This window comes from Nomascus leucogenys, chromosome 9 (genome assembly GCF_006542625.1).
Source record: "Nomascus leucogenys isolate Asia chromosome 9, Asia_NLE_v1, whole genome shotgun sequence".
In the NCBI taxonomy this organism is placed as follows: domain Eukaryota; kingdom Metazoa; phylum Chordata; class Mammalia; order Primates; family Hylobatidae; genus Nomascus; species Nomascus leucogenys.
The window spans coordinates 88505368-88521861 of record NC_044389.1 but is presented as its reverse complement, the minus strand read 5'-3'; the positions used below and the strand labels follow the sequence as shown (position 1 = coordinate 88521861).

The 16494-nt window shown below is 34.2% G+C and overlaps 1 protein-coding gene across 2 annotated transcripts in view; it reads left to right on the top strand.

The window, feature by feature from the left end:
• The window catches only part of TBCK (TBC1 domain containing kinase), a 262615-nt gene that overhangs the window by 103472 nt on the left and 142649 nt on the right, over window positions 1–16494 (top strand). For both annotated transcript variants that reach the window (XM_030819188.1, XM_030819189.1), the window contains 2 exons: window positions 9555–9591; window positions 10549–10710. In XM_030819188.1, the coding sequence (XP_030675048.1) occupies window positions 9555–9591; window positions 10549–10710 (199 nt within the window). The remainder of the gene's footprint in view (window positions 1–9554; window positions 9592–10548; window positions 10711–16494) is intronic.

The window sequence follows — 16494 nt, the reverse complement described above, 5'->3', positions numbered from 1 at the left end:
ACAAGCTATAATGGATATAATATTTTGCTACATCAGTTAATGAATACTGTCAGAGGAGGTATGGTACTAATAACAATAAAGACTTTCAAGGTTGTCTGAATTGATGAGATTTTCTACCACTTTGAATCTTAATCTTTTTAATTGCTTGATTTTAAAGTACTTCTCTATCTCGACAAAGTGCTACATAACATGTTTTATAGTCTTTCTTTTACTTAAAGTAAATTAGAATGAATTATGTTTGAAAATTTTGAAAAGTTTTTTGTAGTAATCAATGACATAATTGAAATGTATTCTGGAATAATAGCTCATCTTTCCCAAAAATGATAATGTAGATCTCAGAACCATTAAATTATCCGAGTGATTTTCTTTATAAGTTTTCAGTGTATAGTTCTTTAGTTCAGTATTGTAAGCCAACTAAGAATAAATAATAAAAGGTATGTTTATACAGTTAGTTATTTTTTATTTGTTTCTTTTTTTATTTAGGGAAATCATGACTTATAAAAGATGTAACTAATATAATTTTTGGTATATGGGGGAAAAAATTAACCATTTACTTTTTGGGTCTAAGGGATCTTTTACATTATTTTTATACATTTAAGTCATTTTGTGAATACTTTGCAGAAGTGGAATAAAGCACAGTAAAAAACTGTATTAAAATATTTAGTAAGGGCCAGGCGCAGTGGCTCACGCTTGTAATCCCAGCACTTTGGGAGGCCGAGGTGGGCGGATCATGAGGTCAGGAGATCGAGACGACGGTGAAACCCCGTCTCTACTAAAAATACAAAAAATTAGCCGGGCGTGGTGGCGGGCGCCTGTAGTCCCAGCTACTCGGAGAGGCTGAGGCAGGAGAATGGCATGAACCCGGGAGGCGGAGCTTGCAGTGAGCCGAAGTTGCTCCACTGCACTCCAGCCTGGGTGACAGAGCGAGACTCCGTCTCAAAAAAAAAAAAAAATATTCAGTAAGAATTTAAACACAACAAACCCAAAATTTTATGTCATATATTCCTTATTTTGAAAGTATATATATATATGTGAAAATATATATGTGTATATGTCCTTTTAACTTATTGCTCAGCTGTCATACATGAGCCTGAAGGATATCCATCATGTAAATACTGATTCCGTATTTCAAATATGTCTCTCATAGGTTCTAGCGGATTTCTGGTTCTTCTTGCACTTGCATGGTTAAAACACAGTCATCAAAATGAAACATTGACAGAGCTCATAACTTTGTTGAAGAACACCTGTCTTTTATTCCATAACTTGAAAACATTTTCATTTTTAGATTTATGAACACAAATTAGAATAAATTTAATTTATATTTATATCATCTATTTCTTTATAATTACATTGCAAACACATACATGTATAGCATTTATTTGCTTAAACTGTATCAAAAATTTTGGTGCACAAATATCATAAAAAATCAAATATTACTTTCATATGTCCTTTTAGCAAAGTAAAATGGTCCAGGTTTCTCGTTGCAAAATGTTGTGTGGTGGGGCCTTTCACATTGAATGACTGAATGAGAATTCCAGACTTATTTATTGTTTACTCTGATAGCTGTATTTGAGGAAATTCACCTAAGAGATTGTCATCTGAGCACTCACAATTTGCAATATCACTTATGTGACTAATTTTACCATTTGACTTGAGTTAAACTGTTGCTATCTTTTTGCATTCATCTTCTGATTAGTCCAGTAATTGTAAAACATTTTCCCCTGTTATGAAACAGTTTTCTCTTTTCTTTTTAATAATAAAGGTAGAAAATGGAAAATTCTCAATCTTTAGCTGTGTTCAATGAAAACGTAAAAAAACAACAAAAAATCTTTAATGATGGTGTCTCTGTACATCTTTCATATCTTCTTGAAAGATGGTGCAATACTATGGCTAGCACAAAAAGAAGAATGAAGGATGGCATAATAGTGATGATTTACTTTAATACTGCACTATCCTTGTAGATGATTCCATCATTCTTCTGTTTTCTTATTAGTATTTTTAAGCATAGTTGAGAATTAATTGATATTGATGAAATAATTCTTACTGATAAATATTTTATACAGTGCCTAGAAGTCTATTCTTTTTATTTTCTGCTCGTACCTCTCCTAATTTAAAAAAAAAAAGTGTGTATCTTTTGTTATATGACTTAATGAGGTTACCTCAGAACTTTGGCTTGTTAAAATACTTTTCCATTACTGAAGATTCTGGGTGATCATTGTAACTCCTATATTTAAGTTTACTAAATGCCAGGTGTTCTAGATCCATTAACTAATCTTCACAATCATCCTAAAGGTTCAAGGAGATAACTTTATCAGGTCGCAAAGTGCAGATTTTCACACATTCTTTTCTGGAACGTCTGTATGTATATTTCCCTAATGTACATATAGAGAATCATTGCAAAAGCATTAAACTAATGGTCAATATGTATTACAGAGAAGGCATATAATAATTTAAATATGAAAATACTTCTGACTTAAGATAGACAATATAGTATGCTTATAAAGGATGTGGATTAAGAAAATCAATAGAAACGGACTCCTCTTTGTAGTAGTAAAACATAATTTTCTGCTTTTCAAAATCAAGAAAATTATCCCCCTGCCTTTGTTTTTCCTATTGATGGTTCTACATTTGACATTACCAGACCACATGGAAGGATCTCATGAAATGCTGAATATCACTACTCTTGCTTGATATTGCTAGGGGGCAGTATTTACTTAGCTGACTGTGTAGAATAGCACTACACCAAATCAATTGTACATAATTTCATGATGTGGAGAAAATACTTAGAGTATGTATGATTTCTTTTCATTGGACTTCATTTTCTATTAAATCAGGAAATAGCTAATAATATCTCTAATATTAAATTGCTTTTCTTTTTAATTAACACCTGCCTGGTATTGAAAATTATTATATCTTGATGTCTTTTTTGTATCAGGCTATATTATGAAGCTGTGCCAATATCCTGAGTAATTATTTAAGATGAAAATATCAAGATTTTAAAAGGGAGAAATATAGAAAGAAAAAATAATAGACATTACCATCTCACAGAGTACATTACTTATTTATTAATCTTAATTATCCTTAATTGGTAAGAGATAACTGGTTCTGGTAAGCAACTAGGAGCTGTTATATGTTATATTAAAGATATTTATTCAACTTGAACTAATTATTACTTTTCAAATATCATTAGAATAAGCTTTGTTTTGCTCATTTTAAATAATTTTTTATAATTATTGTCAAAGTATAGGTATATAACAAAATCTCAAGTTTAATTTTTTTAAATACACCCCACTATTTAATATGAAGGATTTTTCCCCAATATTAAGCAAGGAAGGACTAACTCATTTTCTCATTATTTCATATTTGTTGAAAACTTCTTAAGAAAGTATATAATCTCATGACTATTTAGATCTTTTAATTATCACTTTCATTGATCTTCATTGTGTTTTTCATTCATTCAACAAATATTTGATCCTTTCAACAAATATTTGTGTGCCTATTATGTGCCAGACATTTTTCTATGCCGTGGATAATATATCAGCAATAAAATAAGAGATAGACAAAAATCTCTGACATCATATTCTAGAGTAAATAGTCAATAATGAAGATAAATATATTATATGGTAGGTAGTGGTAAGTTCTAATTTAAAAAAAAAAAGCTAAAGCAGAGGTATGGATGTTATGTGCTCAGGTAAAGGAGAGATTGAATTTTCATTATTTATTTATTTCTGAGACAGGGTCTTGCTCTGTCACCTAGGTTGGAGTGCAGTGGTGTGATTATGGCTCATTGCAGTCTCAACCTCCTGGGCTCAAGTAATCTTCCCTCCTCAGCCTCCCAAGTAGCTGGGACCGCAGGCATGCACTACCACACCCATCTACTTTTTAAATTTTTTGTAGATATGCGTTCTCCCTATGTTACCCAGGCTGGTCTTGAATTCTTGGCTCAAGCATCCTCCCACTTCGGCCTCCCAAAGTGCTGGGATTGTGGGAGTGAGCCACTGCCCCTGGCCATGAATTTTGAAATAAGGTAGCCAAGAAAACCTCACAGAAAAGTTGACTTATGAGTAAATGCTTTAAGAAAGTAAAGGAAAGGGCAACCCAAGCAAAAGCAGCAGCAGTTGCTACAGCTCTGATGTGAAGGCATATCAGAGATGTGGAGGAGCAGCCAGCAGACCATTGTGACTAGAGCACAGTGAACAAAAAGATAAGGTCAAATAGGTAATAGAGGGCCATATTACATAGTTTTGTTGATCATCATTAGGACTTTGGCTTTTATTATTAGAGTTGGAAAGCCACCGATGCTTTTGAGCAGAGGAGTGATGTCTCATGTAAACATTTTAACAAGGTCATTCTGGCTGCTATGCTGAGAGAAATCCAAGGATGGACAAGAATGGAATCTAGGAAACTAGTCGTGGACTATTGCATTAGTCTAGGCAAGAGATAATGTTGGCTTGAATCAAGATATTAGCAGTGGAAGTAGTGGGAAGTTTTTATATGCTGCATATCTTTTGAAGGTAGAGCCAGCAGGACTACTGGTGACAAATATACAGTGTGTGAGGAAGAGAGGAGTCAAGTACCTGAGCAATTGAAAGGGGGTAGAGTTGCTTCTAACTGAGATTTGGAAATAACTTGGAGGTGTAGATTTTGAAGCAAGTTTCAGGAGCTCTTTTTAGGATGTGTATATCTGTTAGACATGCAAGTGGAGATAACAGGCATTTGGATATACAGTTTCAGAATTTGTAGGAGAGGTTTAGGGATGGAGCTGAAATATGAAGGTCCTCAAACTACACAGTTATTTGGAGAAAAATAGAAAAGAAAATATATCTAAGAACTGAACCTGGGACACTCCAGGTTGAGAGTCAGAGAGAGGAAGAGGAACCAACAGAGGAGATGGATAAGGAGCAGTCAGAAAGATAAGAACAAAACTAGGTGAGTGTGGTCTTTTGGAAGCCAAGTGGAGGGAAAAAAGTGTTCTGAAGAAGTGAGAATAGTCAACTATATCAAATCCTGCTGATTGGTAAAGAAAGATTGCAACTGAGAATTGGCAATTAGATTTAATGACATAGAAATTATTGATGACCAAGGTAAGAACAGTTTCAGTGGTGAGGTGGAGGCAAGAACTTGATTGGAGTGGGTTGAGAGACTATTTAATGAATGTCTACTGCTCTTATTGTAAGTTCCCTATAGCCTGGAACTATGCTTTGTTCACTGCTATAGCCTATCACCTAACACAGATCTGGCATGTATTAGGCACTTAGTAAATATTGAATTAATGAATAACTGAGTAAAATAACATTTACTCACAAGAATCCTATCATTCTCCTGCAGAGAATATGTTAGGAAAGGCCATAAGCTCCTGTAACTTTGCTGCCATTATCTTATACCAGAACTTGTATTGTCGCACTTAATAGCAAAGCATTTTAGGTATCTGTTCATATGTCTGACTCTTCTGCTAGAGTAGGACACATGGCATTTAGCACAAAGCATTTCATATTGAATAAATGAACAAAAGCAAGCATGAGTAAATGAAAGAGTGAATGAATATACCCAGAATTAAGTATAGTACAAGTATGTTGTGATAGGTAATTATAATATAAAAATGATTACCATAATTATATATAACTATATTATATATGATACAAAGCATAGTGGAATAGGTATCAAAAATATACAAAAAATGTTTTCACAGAACAAGTGGCATTTGAGGCAGGCTTGGAAAAATCTTGTAGAGCTTTGATTGATGGAAATGATCAGGAAAGAACATTCAAAGAAGAAAATGCAAAGTGCATCGTTAGGAAAGTAGTGTGTTCAGATCATAGTAAATCTGCCTTCGCAGCAAGTAGAACATATGTAGGGAAGTGGTAAGGTGCAAAGAAATTTAGTCTGATACCGTTTCTTATACTGATATTAATAATAATACTACTTTAAATTTGCAGGTTGTTACTGTTTACAAAGCATTTTCACATATATTATTTCCACATCACACCATCTCTATGACATAGTTAAGACAGACACTAGTTTTCCTATTTCAAAAACGAAGATCTGGGGTTCACAGAGGTTAACTGACTTGACCAAGGCATGGTATCCAGTAATCGTCAGAGTCAAAACTCAGTTGTATGTTTTCTGACTCCAAGTCCTTGGCTTTTTCACCAATTCACAGTGGCCTTAAATGCATGAGTACAAAATTGTACTTAATTTGGTATACAGTGGGAACATATTGATGTGGTGGAGCAGGGGAATGATGTCATCACAGTTGCATATTTAGAAAAATCAATTTGGCCAAAAGAAATATTGGACCAGGTAGAAACTGAACAACTATGAAACATTTGCAGTAGTGCATGAAAGAAGAATGAGAACCAAAATAAGATCAGTTCAGTATGAATGGATAGAAACAGAAGACTGAAGAGACCTTGTAAAAATAGTATCTATCAGACTTACTTTTATACCTAAGATTTTTCTACCTAAGTGACTATAATAATGGTGTTGGTAGAAAAAAGAGGCAGTTTGGGGGCGACCATGAGTGTGGTTGGGTGCAGTTAAGTTACACTGAAACAATTTGATCCTTTCAAGGCTTGCTTTTAAGGTTTATTAAATGGGGCCAGAGCAGCTTGGTTTTGGAGCATAATTTTCCTCCATTACTAAAGCAATGCTCTTCTGACTACTCTCCCTAATGCCTTGTTTATAACCATTGTGGGTGTTTTTTTGTTTTGTTTTGTTTTGTTGTTGTTTTCATTCTGGTTAGTGAAAAAATGAACTATTCTTGGCATTTTATGAGCTTGGTATTTTTTCACTCTGATCATTTGAAGTGGTTTCTGCCCCACTTTGTATTTTATATATATATATATATACACACACAATCAGATATATGTTTTCTGTGTATACACACACAAACACACACACACACACATATATATATATATATACACACACTCTCTTCAGTAATTAGCAAAGATTTGAGGGGAACCTTCAGCAGACTTCTGGAGCTTGCTCTATGCATCTCTCTGTCTGGCAGAATCTTCCAGGACTCTCTCCTGAAGATTATAGCCACCTTGATCTCCCCAGATTTCCTACGTTGCATATTCAGCTCAGGACAACCACCAAGCTCTTTCTGGGTTCTTCCTCCCTGTCAGTGGCCTGGAACTTCTTTGCATGCAGTAAATTGGGCAATTTTAGGGTTCATTTCATTTGTTTCTCCTCTCTCAGGTACCACTCTCTGCTGCCTGATATCTAAGATGTACAAATTGTTGTTTTATATATTTGGTCTGATTTTTAGGTGTTTCAGTTCAGGAGGTAAATCTGGTTCCTGTTAATGCCACCTTGGTCAGAAGCAGAATTCTTCCATAGATCTTGATGAAGCTAATTACAAAGACTAGTTTGGGAGAAAGGCACTGTTAGCTAGTTGCTGAAATAATTTGAAGAAGATTCTTAATGACAATTAGCTTTCATCAAAAGGGGAGAAGGTAATATTGATGTCGTGTATTTAAAAGAGATGTTGAATAATAGCAATGAAACTAATTTTGCTGACTTTATTTTTTAATTTAAATTAAAATGAACAATTTATATTTTATTGTTTTCTACAATCCTTACTCATTACAGTGAAGTCATATACCTTTGTACTTTTTCCTTTTTCCATTTATATTGTCCCTAGAAAAATGTATCTAAATATCAACCTGTAAAAAATGATGATATGGTGGAGATGAGTGGGTTTTATTTCACATGTAGTACTTAGATTTTAATATACTTATAAAGTTCTTGACTGGCATCTTGATAGTATAAATAAATACTCAATTGAGTGAAATGCCAAGACAATATGTACCTTTACTCATAAATTCATAATTGCTAGGTGCTGAAATAATATTTATTTAAACTAACCCTGTAGGTAGTAAAGAAGTCTTTAATAGCAGCCTGTATTAACTCATAAAGTGAAATAAAATTAGTGCTTTTTCAGGTTTTTCTGTAAATTATTGTTGATTTTTGATACTTGCTGTTGACAAAGGAGATTTTTACTCTACTTTTATGAATTAAGGATGATTTGTCACTTCCAAAACCTTCTAAAATTTAAAAATGCTTATGTTTATATATATGTATATAGAACGATATATACTATATATATAGCTATATATGTGTGTATGTATGTATATCTTTCTAGGTAGTAAACAGAAGAATAAATTTGTCAAATTATTAATAATGGTAATATTAGATCTTATTACTTTTAGTCTGTTATGAAGCATCCTGTTAATTGAGAAAGTGGTAACAAAAAGCACATGCTTCATAACACCTTTTATTGAGACATTTTGAACATTTAAAAAGTATCTAATTAATTCTTAAAAATACAATTAAGAGTACCTCAAAATTTATGAGGACTGTATTAGGGTTCTCTAGAGAGAACCAATAGGAGATATATAAACATAGATAGAGGAGATTTATTATGAGTAATTGGCTCACACATTTATGGAGGCTGAGATATCCCACAATAGGCTGTTTGCAAGCTGGACACCCAGGAAAGCCAGTGGTGTAATTGAGAGTCTAGAGGCCTTTGTAATTCTGATTCCAAAGGTCTGAAAACCAGGAAGCTGGTGATACAAATCCCAGTCTAAAGGCGGGGGAAGATTAGATGAAATGTTCCGGCTCAAGCAGTGAGGTAGAAAAAGAAGAGGCACATTCCTCCTTCCTCTGCCTTTGTTTTGTTCAGGCTCTCAGTTGATTAGATGATACCTACCCACACTGGAGAGGACAGATTACTGAGTCCACTGATTCAAATGCTGATCTTATCAGGAAACACCATCACGCACACACACACACACACACACACACACACACACACAACATTTAACCAGATACCTAGGTATCCCCTGATGCAGTCAATTAACTAACACAAGGATCTTTAAAATCTCAGAAATATTCTGTACAAACCTGAAAAGTAAAATATACCCCTGAAATTAGTATACCAGCATTGCATTTGGATTGGCCATGGTCTTGAGTCTATCCTTTGGTGAAATAAAGACATTCTGTGAATAATCTTTGGCAAAAGAGTCATCTACGTTTGTAATGTGGATAGTATCATTATATAATAGAGTATTTGTAATAACTGTAATTACCTATGTTAAAAGAAAAACCTTTGACAAATTTAACAGAGTTTAATTGAGGAAAGACCAATTCATAAATTGGCAGCCCCCAAGCCAGAAGAGGTTCAGACACTCCAGCATAGCCACATGGTGGAAGATTTGTGGACAGAAAAAGAAAAGTGACATACGGAAAACAAAAGTGAGGTACCGAAACAGCTAGATTGGTTACAGCTCAGCATTTGCTACAATCTGTTTACACATCCAGTTAGATTATGGTTCACTATGTATGGAGAAATCTTTAGGCCGAACTTAAAACATTTAAGGAGGCAGCTTTAGGCTAAACTTAACACTACATTCTCTTTTATTTTAACCAATAAAATGGACCAAAACATAGTACTTACATTTACCATTTAGTTTATTGGTAATCATTCTAATTATCTCTTTTATTTCCTTTTTATCCATTCCCTGTACCCCTTTTTCCACTCATAGCTCTATGCCATCCCTTGGTTTCTTACCATGTTTACTCGTAAGTATGACTTCCCCCGGTTTTTTTGATATTGTATTAGCAAAAGGACAGCCCGATGCCTCCCCATATTTTATATTTACAATAACATTGAGCAGATTTAGTAAGTATTTTTATGTGTTTCTAACATAATAGGTAGAAAAGAATTTCAGTTGTTCTGATCCCTGAATATGAAAGTGAGAATTCTATAAAATAAAAACCTATTGTACATTTCATGATATTTGTACAAACTCTGCCCCCCTTTGAAAAAAATTAACTATAATATTTACATAAAGTTTATAAAGGGCAACTATTACAACCAAATCGGGCTTAATTTTCAGAGATTCTTCAATAACTTTTATTTTTTAAACTAGGATTCCTCTAGAAATTAAGCAGATTATGTGACTGTGTAATACTTTAATTTGCTACAAATATTAATAAAGTGGACATCCTTACTAATAAAATATGGTTTATATGGTAACTGTAATAATATTTGAAGTAGATATTTATGCACTGGCCTGGAAGATATACACAGTATTGTTAATAAGAAAAAGGAAGTTACAAAAAATAGAAAGTTGCTCATAGGATTTTTGGTGGGAATTTATTAAAACAGCTGTTTAGAGAATGTAATAGATATGTCATTTTACTGTATCTAACACAACACTAAAGTTCATCTAGATAAATAAATCTGTGAGAATAATATAACTGGAAAGTTCTGGGAAGAAATATTATGAATGGTTAATAGGGTTAAAAATATTATCTGTTTGGCCAGTCTGATTATCAATTTTTTAAGATGCCTTAGAAAGCTATAAATTTGCAAAGCCAAATAAAGATTTCATAAAAAGAGTTTGGTAGTATTAGCTCTTAAATAATACTTTCGACCATAAGGTAATAATTATAGAACTAGTAAAGTAAGTTGTTATTGTTTTAATTGTTATTATTCTGGTTTTTAAATTTATTTGTATTTTTATCGTTTTACAGATGTATTTCCACTACACAAAATTTTCCACCTTTGGGATACCTTACTACTTGGGAATTCCTCTTTCCCATTCTGTATTGGAGTAGCAATTCTTCAGCAGCTGCGTGACCGGCTATTGGCTAATGGCTTTAATGAGTGTATTCTTCTCTTCTCCGATTTACCAGGTATAGATCTAAATAAATGGAACCATTAAATGAAATTTGACTATGAAATAATGACACATTCTTAAGTAAGCCATTGGCAAAAATAACCATCCAGGCCTTCAGCATCTCTTCTGTTTGGGCCTCATCATCCTCTCTGGATTCTTTCTCTCATATACTGCCTCTTCTGCTGACCCAGCATTGTAAATACAAATCTGGGTCATACCAGTTCACTGTGATTTACTTCCATCTTGGTAATGCTACTAAATGGGTAAAATGCCAGGAAGTCGGGGGCAATATCATATTTGCTCTTTTGCTTAGGACAGGGGCTGTTTATCTTCAGTGATGAAAAGTATAGAAAGGCCACTTGGGAAGGTGTTTAAGAATCTATGTTTATACAAAGATACAATTCACGAAACTTTGTTGCCTCATAGCCAAAGCTGCTTGCTAACAATTTAACGGTTTGACAGAAGGAAATACCACCCTCTTGGGAGGACAAATCATCTATGTCATGCAATGCAGGAGAATATGTTAAGCTATATAGAGTATTCACAAGTATAAGGAGTTTGTAAACCTAGGAGTTGAATGCTTAAATGTAGAAATATGGATAACTATAGTTTAAGCTTTGATGCTATGGTTAAAAAGATGAAATTAATGTCATTACCTAGGATGTAACTAAATCTGTATTTTTGCAGAAACTTCGGTTTTTTTAGGTGAAAAAAATTCATAGTACTTTATTGACTGCATCCCTTGTGCTGTTCTCCATATTTTCAGGCAGGCCCAAGTTACTGCTGATAATAAACACACTTAAAATTATCTCAGAATCAAATTTGCCTGAAAACCAAATAAAAAACAAAAGGAAGGTCCCTTAAGATTATGTCTTTAGTAATTACTCTCAAGAAAAATAAGAAACCTACTGCCAGCCCTCATTTTTATGTTTAATGGATGATCTGTACTTGGTACTTTACCATCTCTCTGTTGAAATTTATTATCATTTGTGGGAAAATAATAAGAAAAATACCTTGGATTTATTTAAAACTTTTTATTCCCCCTTCCCTCAAAATTGAAACTATTATCATCAGCTTTCTGACTTATCAAATTTTAATTAAAGTGAGTTATTTCTTATATGAATAAATAGTTTAGGTCAAATTTTTTAACAGGAAATTCTTTATGAAAATCAAGTTACCTATTTTTTTGTTTTGAACAGTAATAAATAAGCTAGTTTCGCAAACTAGGAATACTGTTTATATTTTGCAGATGATTTCTTGTCATTTCCAGCTTGCCAAAGTAAACATAAGATGATTGATTAAAATACATTTTCTGGCCAGTTCTAAAAATACATATATTAGGAATGCTGATTGTACATTTTCAAATCAAGCAAATTTATTGCCTTTCCAATTCGATACATAAATGCTCCTGTTATACACTGGTGAAGCATCTGTTTTTTTACTTTATAGGGAGATTAGTGGCAACTCTCCTTGTCTATTAAAAAAACACATGCAACTGTGTATTTTACAGTCGACTGACATATTTCTAAATTCCTTAGGAAAATTTATGCTATGTCTTTAAAATTGCCTGCTTTGGGTTTACTTTACAGATGGTACAAGATTAGAATAAAGTTTCTCGATTAATTCAAAACTGAAAGGATTTATACAGTATTCTTACTAATGATCATTCAAGAGATGTTACCTTGCTTGTTTTAGGCCTTAAAAATGAAATTCTGGTAATTTTATCCTTTCTAGTTGCTGTATCATAACATCTGTCAAACCTTATTAAACACTCATGTTGTTCAGAGCATGCTATTCAAATAGGAACGAAATGTATTTAGTTGATGTAGTGTCAGCTGGTACAACTGGGTTTCTTTGCTTAATTGCTCTTACTGCAAATTCATCTTTCCATGAAATAATTAATCTGTTTTGTTTATAAATAGGTTATCCTACATGCAAAGACCCAAGATATTTCATCTTCTATTAATAAGTCTTAAATTCAGTCCCAGCATCCCTGCTCCTAACATCTCAATGCACTGATGATAGGTCGTTTTAAAGCACTTAACTGGATGAACAGGAATGACATTTTCCACATATTTTCAAAGCTGCCTAGCTTATCTATGTCTTCTTCCTTCCCATTTACATTGCTACCTCATTCCTGAACAAAATATTATTTATTAGTAATAGTATAAACTTCAAATAAATAAGTTCAAATGTTCACAGTAGGCACAAATTTGATATTTTTAACTGATGAGCATTCTATCTGTTAAAAGTATATATGAATAATACTATTTTCATTTTATAGCAAGATATACAGTGAAATACAAGTTCAGTCATCCCCCAGTATCGATGGGGGATTGGTTTCAGGACCCCCCGCAGAAACTGTAATCCACAAATGCTCAAGTCCCTTTGCATGTAACCTATGCACATCCACCTTTATACTTCAGATCATCTCGCAATAACTTTTAATGCCTAATACAATGGAAATGCTATGTAAATAGTTGTTATACTGTATTGTTTAGGGAATAATGACAAGAAAAAACGTCATGCTCAGTACAGACATAGACATTCATTTTTATTCCCCAAATATGTTCACTGAGCAATTGGTTAAATCCATGGATGCAGAACCCACAGATATAGAGAGAGCTGACTATGTAAGAAAATTTTGGATGTACTTAAAAGTTCTTCATACCAATCTGGCTAACATGGTGAAACTCTGTCTCTACTAAAAATACAAAAAATTAGCCAGGCGTGATGGCAGTCGCCTGTAGTCCCAGCTACTCGGGAGGCTGAGGCAGGAGAATGGCATGAACCTGGGAGGCGGAGCTTGCAGTGAGCCAACATGGCGCCACTGCACTCCAGCCTGGGCGACGAGCGAGACTCTGTCTCAAAAAAAAAAAAAAAAAAAAGTTCTTCATATGTTTAGACTGAATGTGTTCTGCGTGTAGTTGGGTAAGTAGGACAAGAATCTGGTGACCTCTGATTTTATTTTCACACTTATATTTTATGTAGCATAGAATTTGAGAGAATTTATTTGGTCTCTTAAAACAATAAGGCTTCGAGTTTACTTGAAGTAAAACTTATTTTAGTCAGAGATACAGTATAATTGTGAAGTTTTAGCTAGAACAAATGTTCATATTCATCTAAGCAGCAGTTATATTTTCATGAAATGCTTAACCAAAGCAAAGAAAGCATATATCAGTGTTGTGGTTCGATATCACCATCAGATGAGTGGACAGTTGACTACTATAACTTCTCCATTATTCAGTACTTATCTTAATAAAGCAAAAGTGCTGCCAAGTAAATTTAGGTATACTACATTTATATCCAAAGATTTTAAAGTATTTTAGAGATGTTTAAGTATATAAATGGAAAACAATCTGGGTTTTCAGTCAATAGTTTTTTACTGTCATCTAGGGATAAATATAAATTAAATAGGATTACTGTAATATTTATGTGTAATCTTTCCATTATAAACAGTGGCTTAGATTTTTGAAACTATAAGCCCTAATCAAATAGTTTATTATAGCCAGTAGGCTACTAATTTGGGACCTCTTTGGTAAATAGTTATCATGGTGTTGAACACTGCAGAAAACAATAGGAGTTTAAAACAGGGAGTTAGGCAGTTTTTCTTCAGTAAATGATACTTAAGATAATATTTAAAATTATTTAAGTGATATTGCGGAGTGGGGAGTGGAAAGAGAGGAAAATCTTGTAGACAGAGGGCATAAAATGCTCAAAGGCCTTAAACAGCTGAAGGAAGTTGGAGCAAATGGGGAAGTGGAGAGGAGTGGCTAGAAAAGTGAATGGAGAGGTAGACAAAGAAGGATCATGCAGCGTCTTGTAGGCCACATTAAAGATTTTAAAAAATATATTTGTTGAGATATTTTTTCAATATTTTTGAAGTAATGAAATAAGTATTTAAAATAACATCAGGTACTAAAACATGAAAGCCATAATTAATACTAATATTTGTAGAGCTTTCTGATCTCTCTACATTTTTTTCAAGGTGATCTATCATGAGTGAAGCAAAGGATTCTTAACATAAGTGCTCCCAGTAGTTATCCATCATTTTTTCTCCCTGGCTTATAGCCAGATATGGGATAGAGAAATGATTTGTGAAACAGTAGAGCAACGGTAGTACACAGTTGTTCAGTGAAAGTTTTGTATTGTCAAGCCTGTAAGATTGATGCCACTTTACCTGAAGCTCAGAATCAATTATTCCCATTTTCTGCTTGTAGCTACATGATCTTCATGCATGTCTATTTCTTTTTCTTTTTTTTTGAGATGGAGTCTCACTCTCTTGCCCAAGCTGAAGTGCAGTGGCATGATTTCGGCTCAGTGCATGTCTATTTCTTTTCCTTTTTTTTTTAATCATACTTTAGGTTTTAGGGTACATGTGCACAATGTGCAGGTTTGTTACATATGTATCCATGTGCCATGTTGGTGTGCTGCACCCATTAACTCGTCATTTAGCATTAGGTATATCTCCTAATGCTGTCCCTTCCCCCTCCCCCCACCCCACAACAGTCCCCGGAGTGTGATGTTCCCCTTCCTGTGTCCATGAGTTCTCATTGTTCAATTCCCACCTATGAGTGAGAACATGCGGTGCTTGGTTTTTTGTCCTTGCGATAGTTTACTGAGAATGATGTTTTCCAGTTTCATCCATGTCCCTACAAAGGACATGAACTCATCATTTTTTATGGCTGCATAGTATTCCATGGTGTATATGTACCACATTTTCTTAATCCAGTCTATCGTTGTTGGACATTTGGGTTGGTTCCAACTCTTTCCTATTGTGAATAGTGCCGCAATAAACATATGTGTGCATGTGCCTTTATAGCAGCATGATTTATAGTCCTTTGGGTATATACCCAGTAATGGGATGGCTGGCTCAAATGGTATTTCTAATTCTAGATTCCTGAGGAATCTCCACACTGACTTCCACAATGGTTGAACTGGTTTACAGTCCCACCAACAGTGTAAAAGTGTTCCCGTTTCTCCACATCCTCTCCAGCACCTGTTGTTTCCTGACTTCTGAATGATGGCCATTCTAACTGGTGTGAGGTGGTATCTCACTGTGGTTTTGATTTGCATTTCTCTGATGGCCAGTGATGATGAGCATTTTTTCATGTGTTTTTTTGCTGCATAAATGTCTTCGTTTGAGAAGTGTCTGTTCATGTCCTTTGCCCACATTTTGATGCGGTTGTTTGTTTTTTTCTTGTACATTTGTTTGAGTTCATTGTAGATTGTGGATATTAGCCCTTTGTCAGATGAGTAGGTTGCAAAAATTTTCTCCCATTCTGTAGGTTGCCTGTTCACTCTGATGGTAGTTTCTTTTGCTGTGCAGAAGCTCTTTAGTTTAATTAGATCCCATTTGTCAATTTGGCTTTTGTTGCCATTGCTTTTGGTGTTTTAGACATGAAGTCCTTGCCCAGGTCTATGTCCTGAATGGTATTGCCTAGGTTTTCTTGTAGGATTTTAATGGTTTTAGGTCTAACATTTAAGTCTTTAATCCATCTTGAATTAATTTTTGTAAAAGGTGTAAGGAAGGGATCTAGTTTCAGCTTTCTACATATGGCTAGCCAGTTTTCCCAGCACCATTTATTAAATAGGGAATCCTTCCCCGATTTCTTGTTTTTGTCAGGTTTGTCAAAGATCAGATAGTTGTAGATATGCGGCATCATTTCTGAGGACTCTGTTCTGTTCCATTGATCTATGTCTCTGTTGTGGTACCAGTACCATGCTGTTTTGGTTACTGTAGCCTTGCAGTGTAGTTTGAAGTCAGGTAGCGTGATGCCTCCAGCTTTGTTCTTTTGGC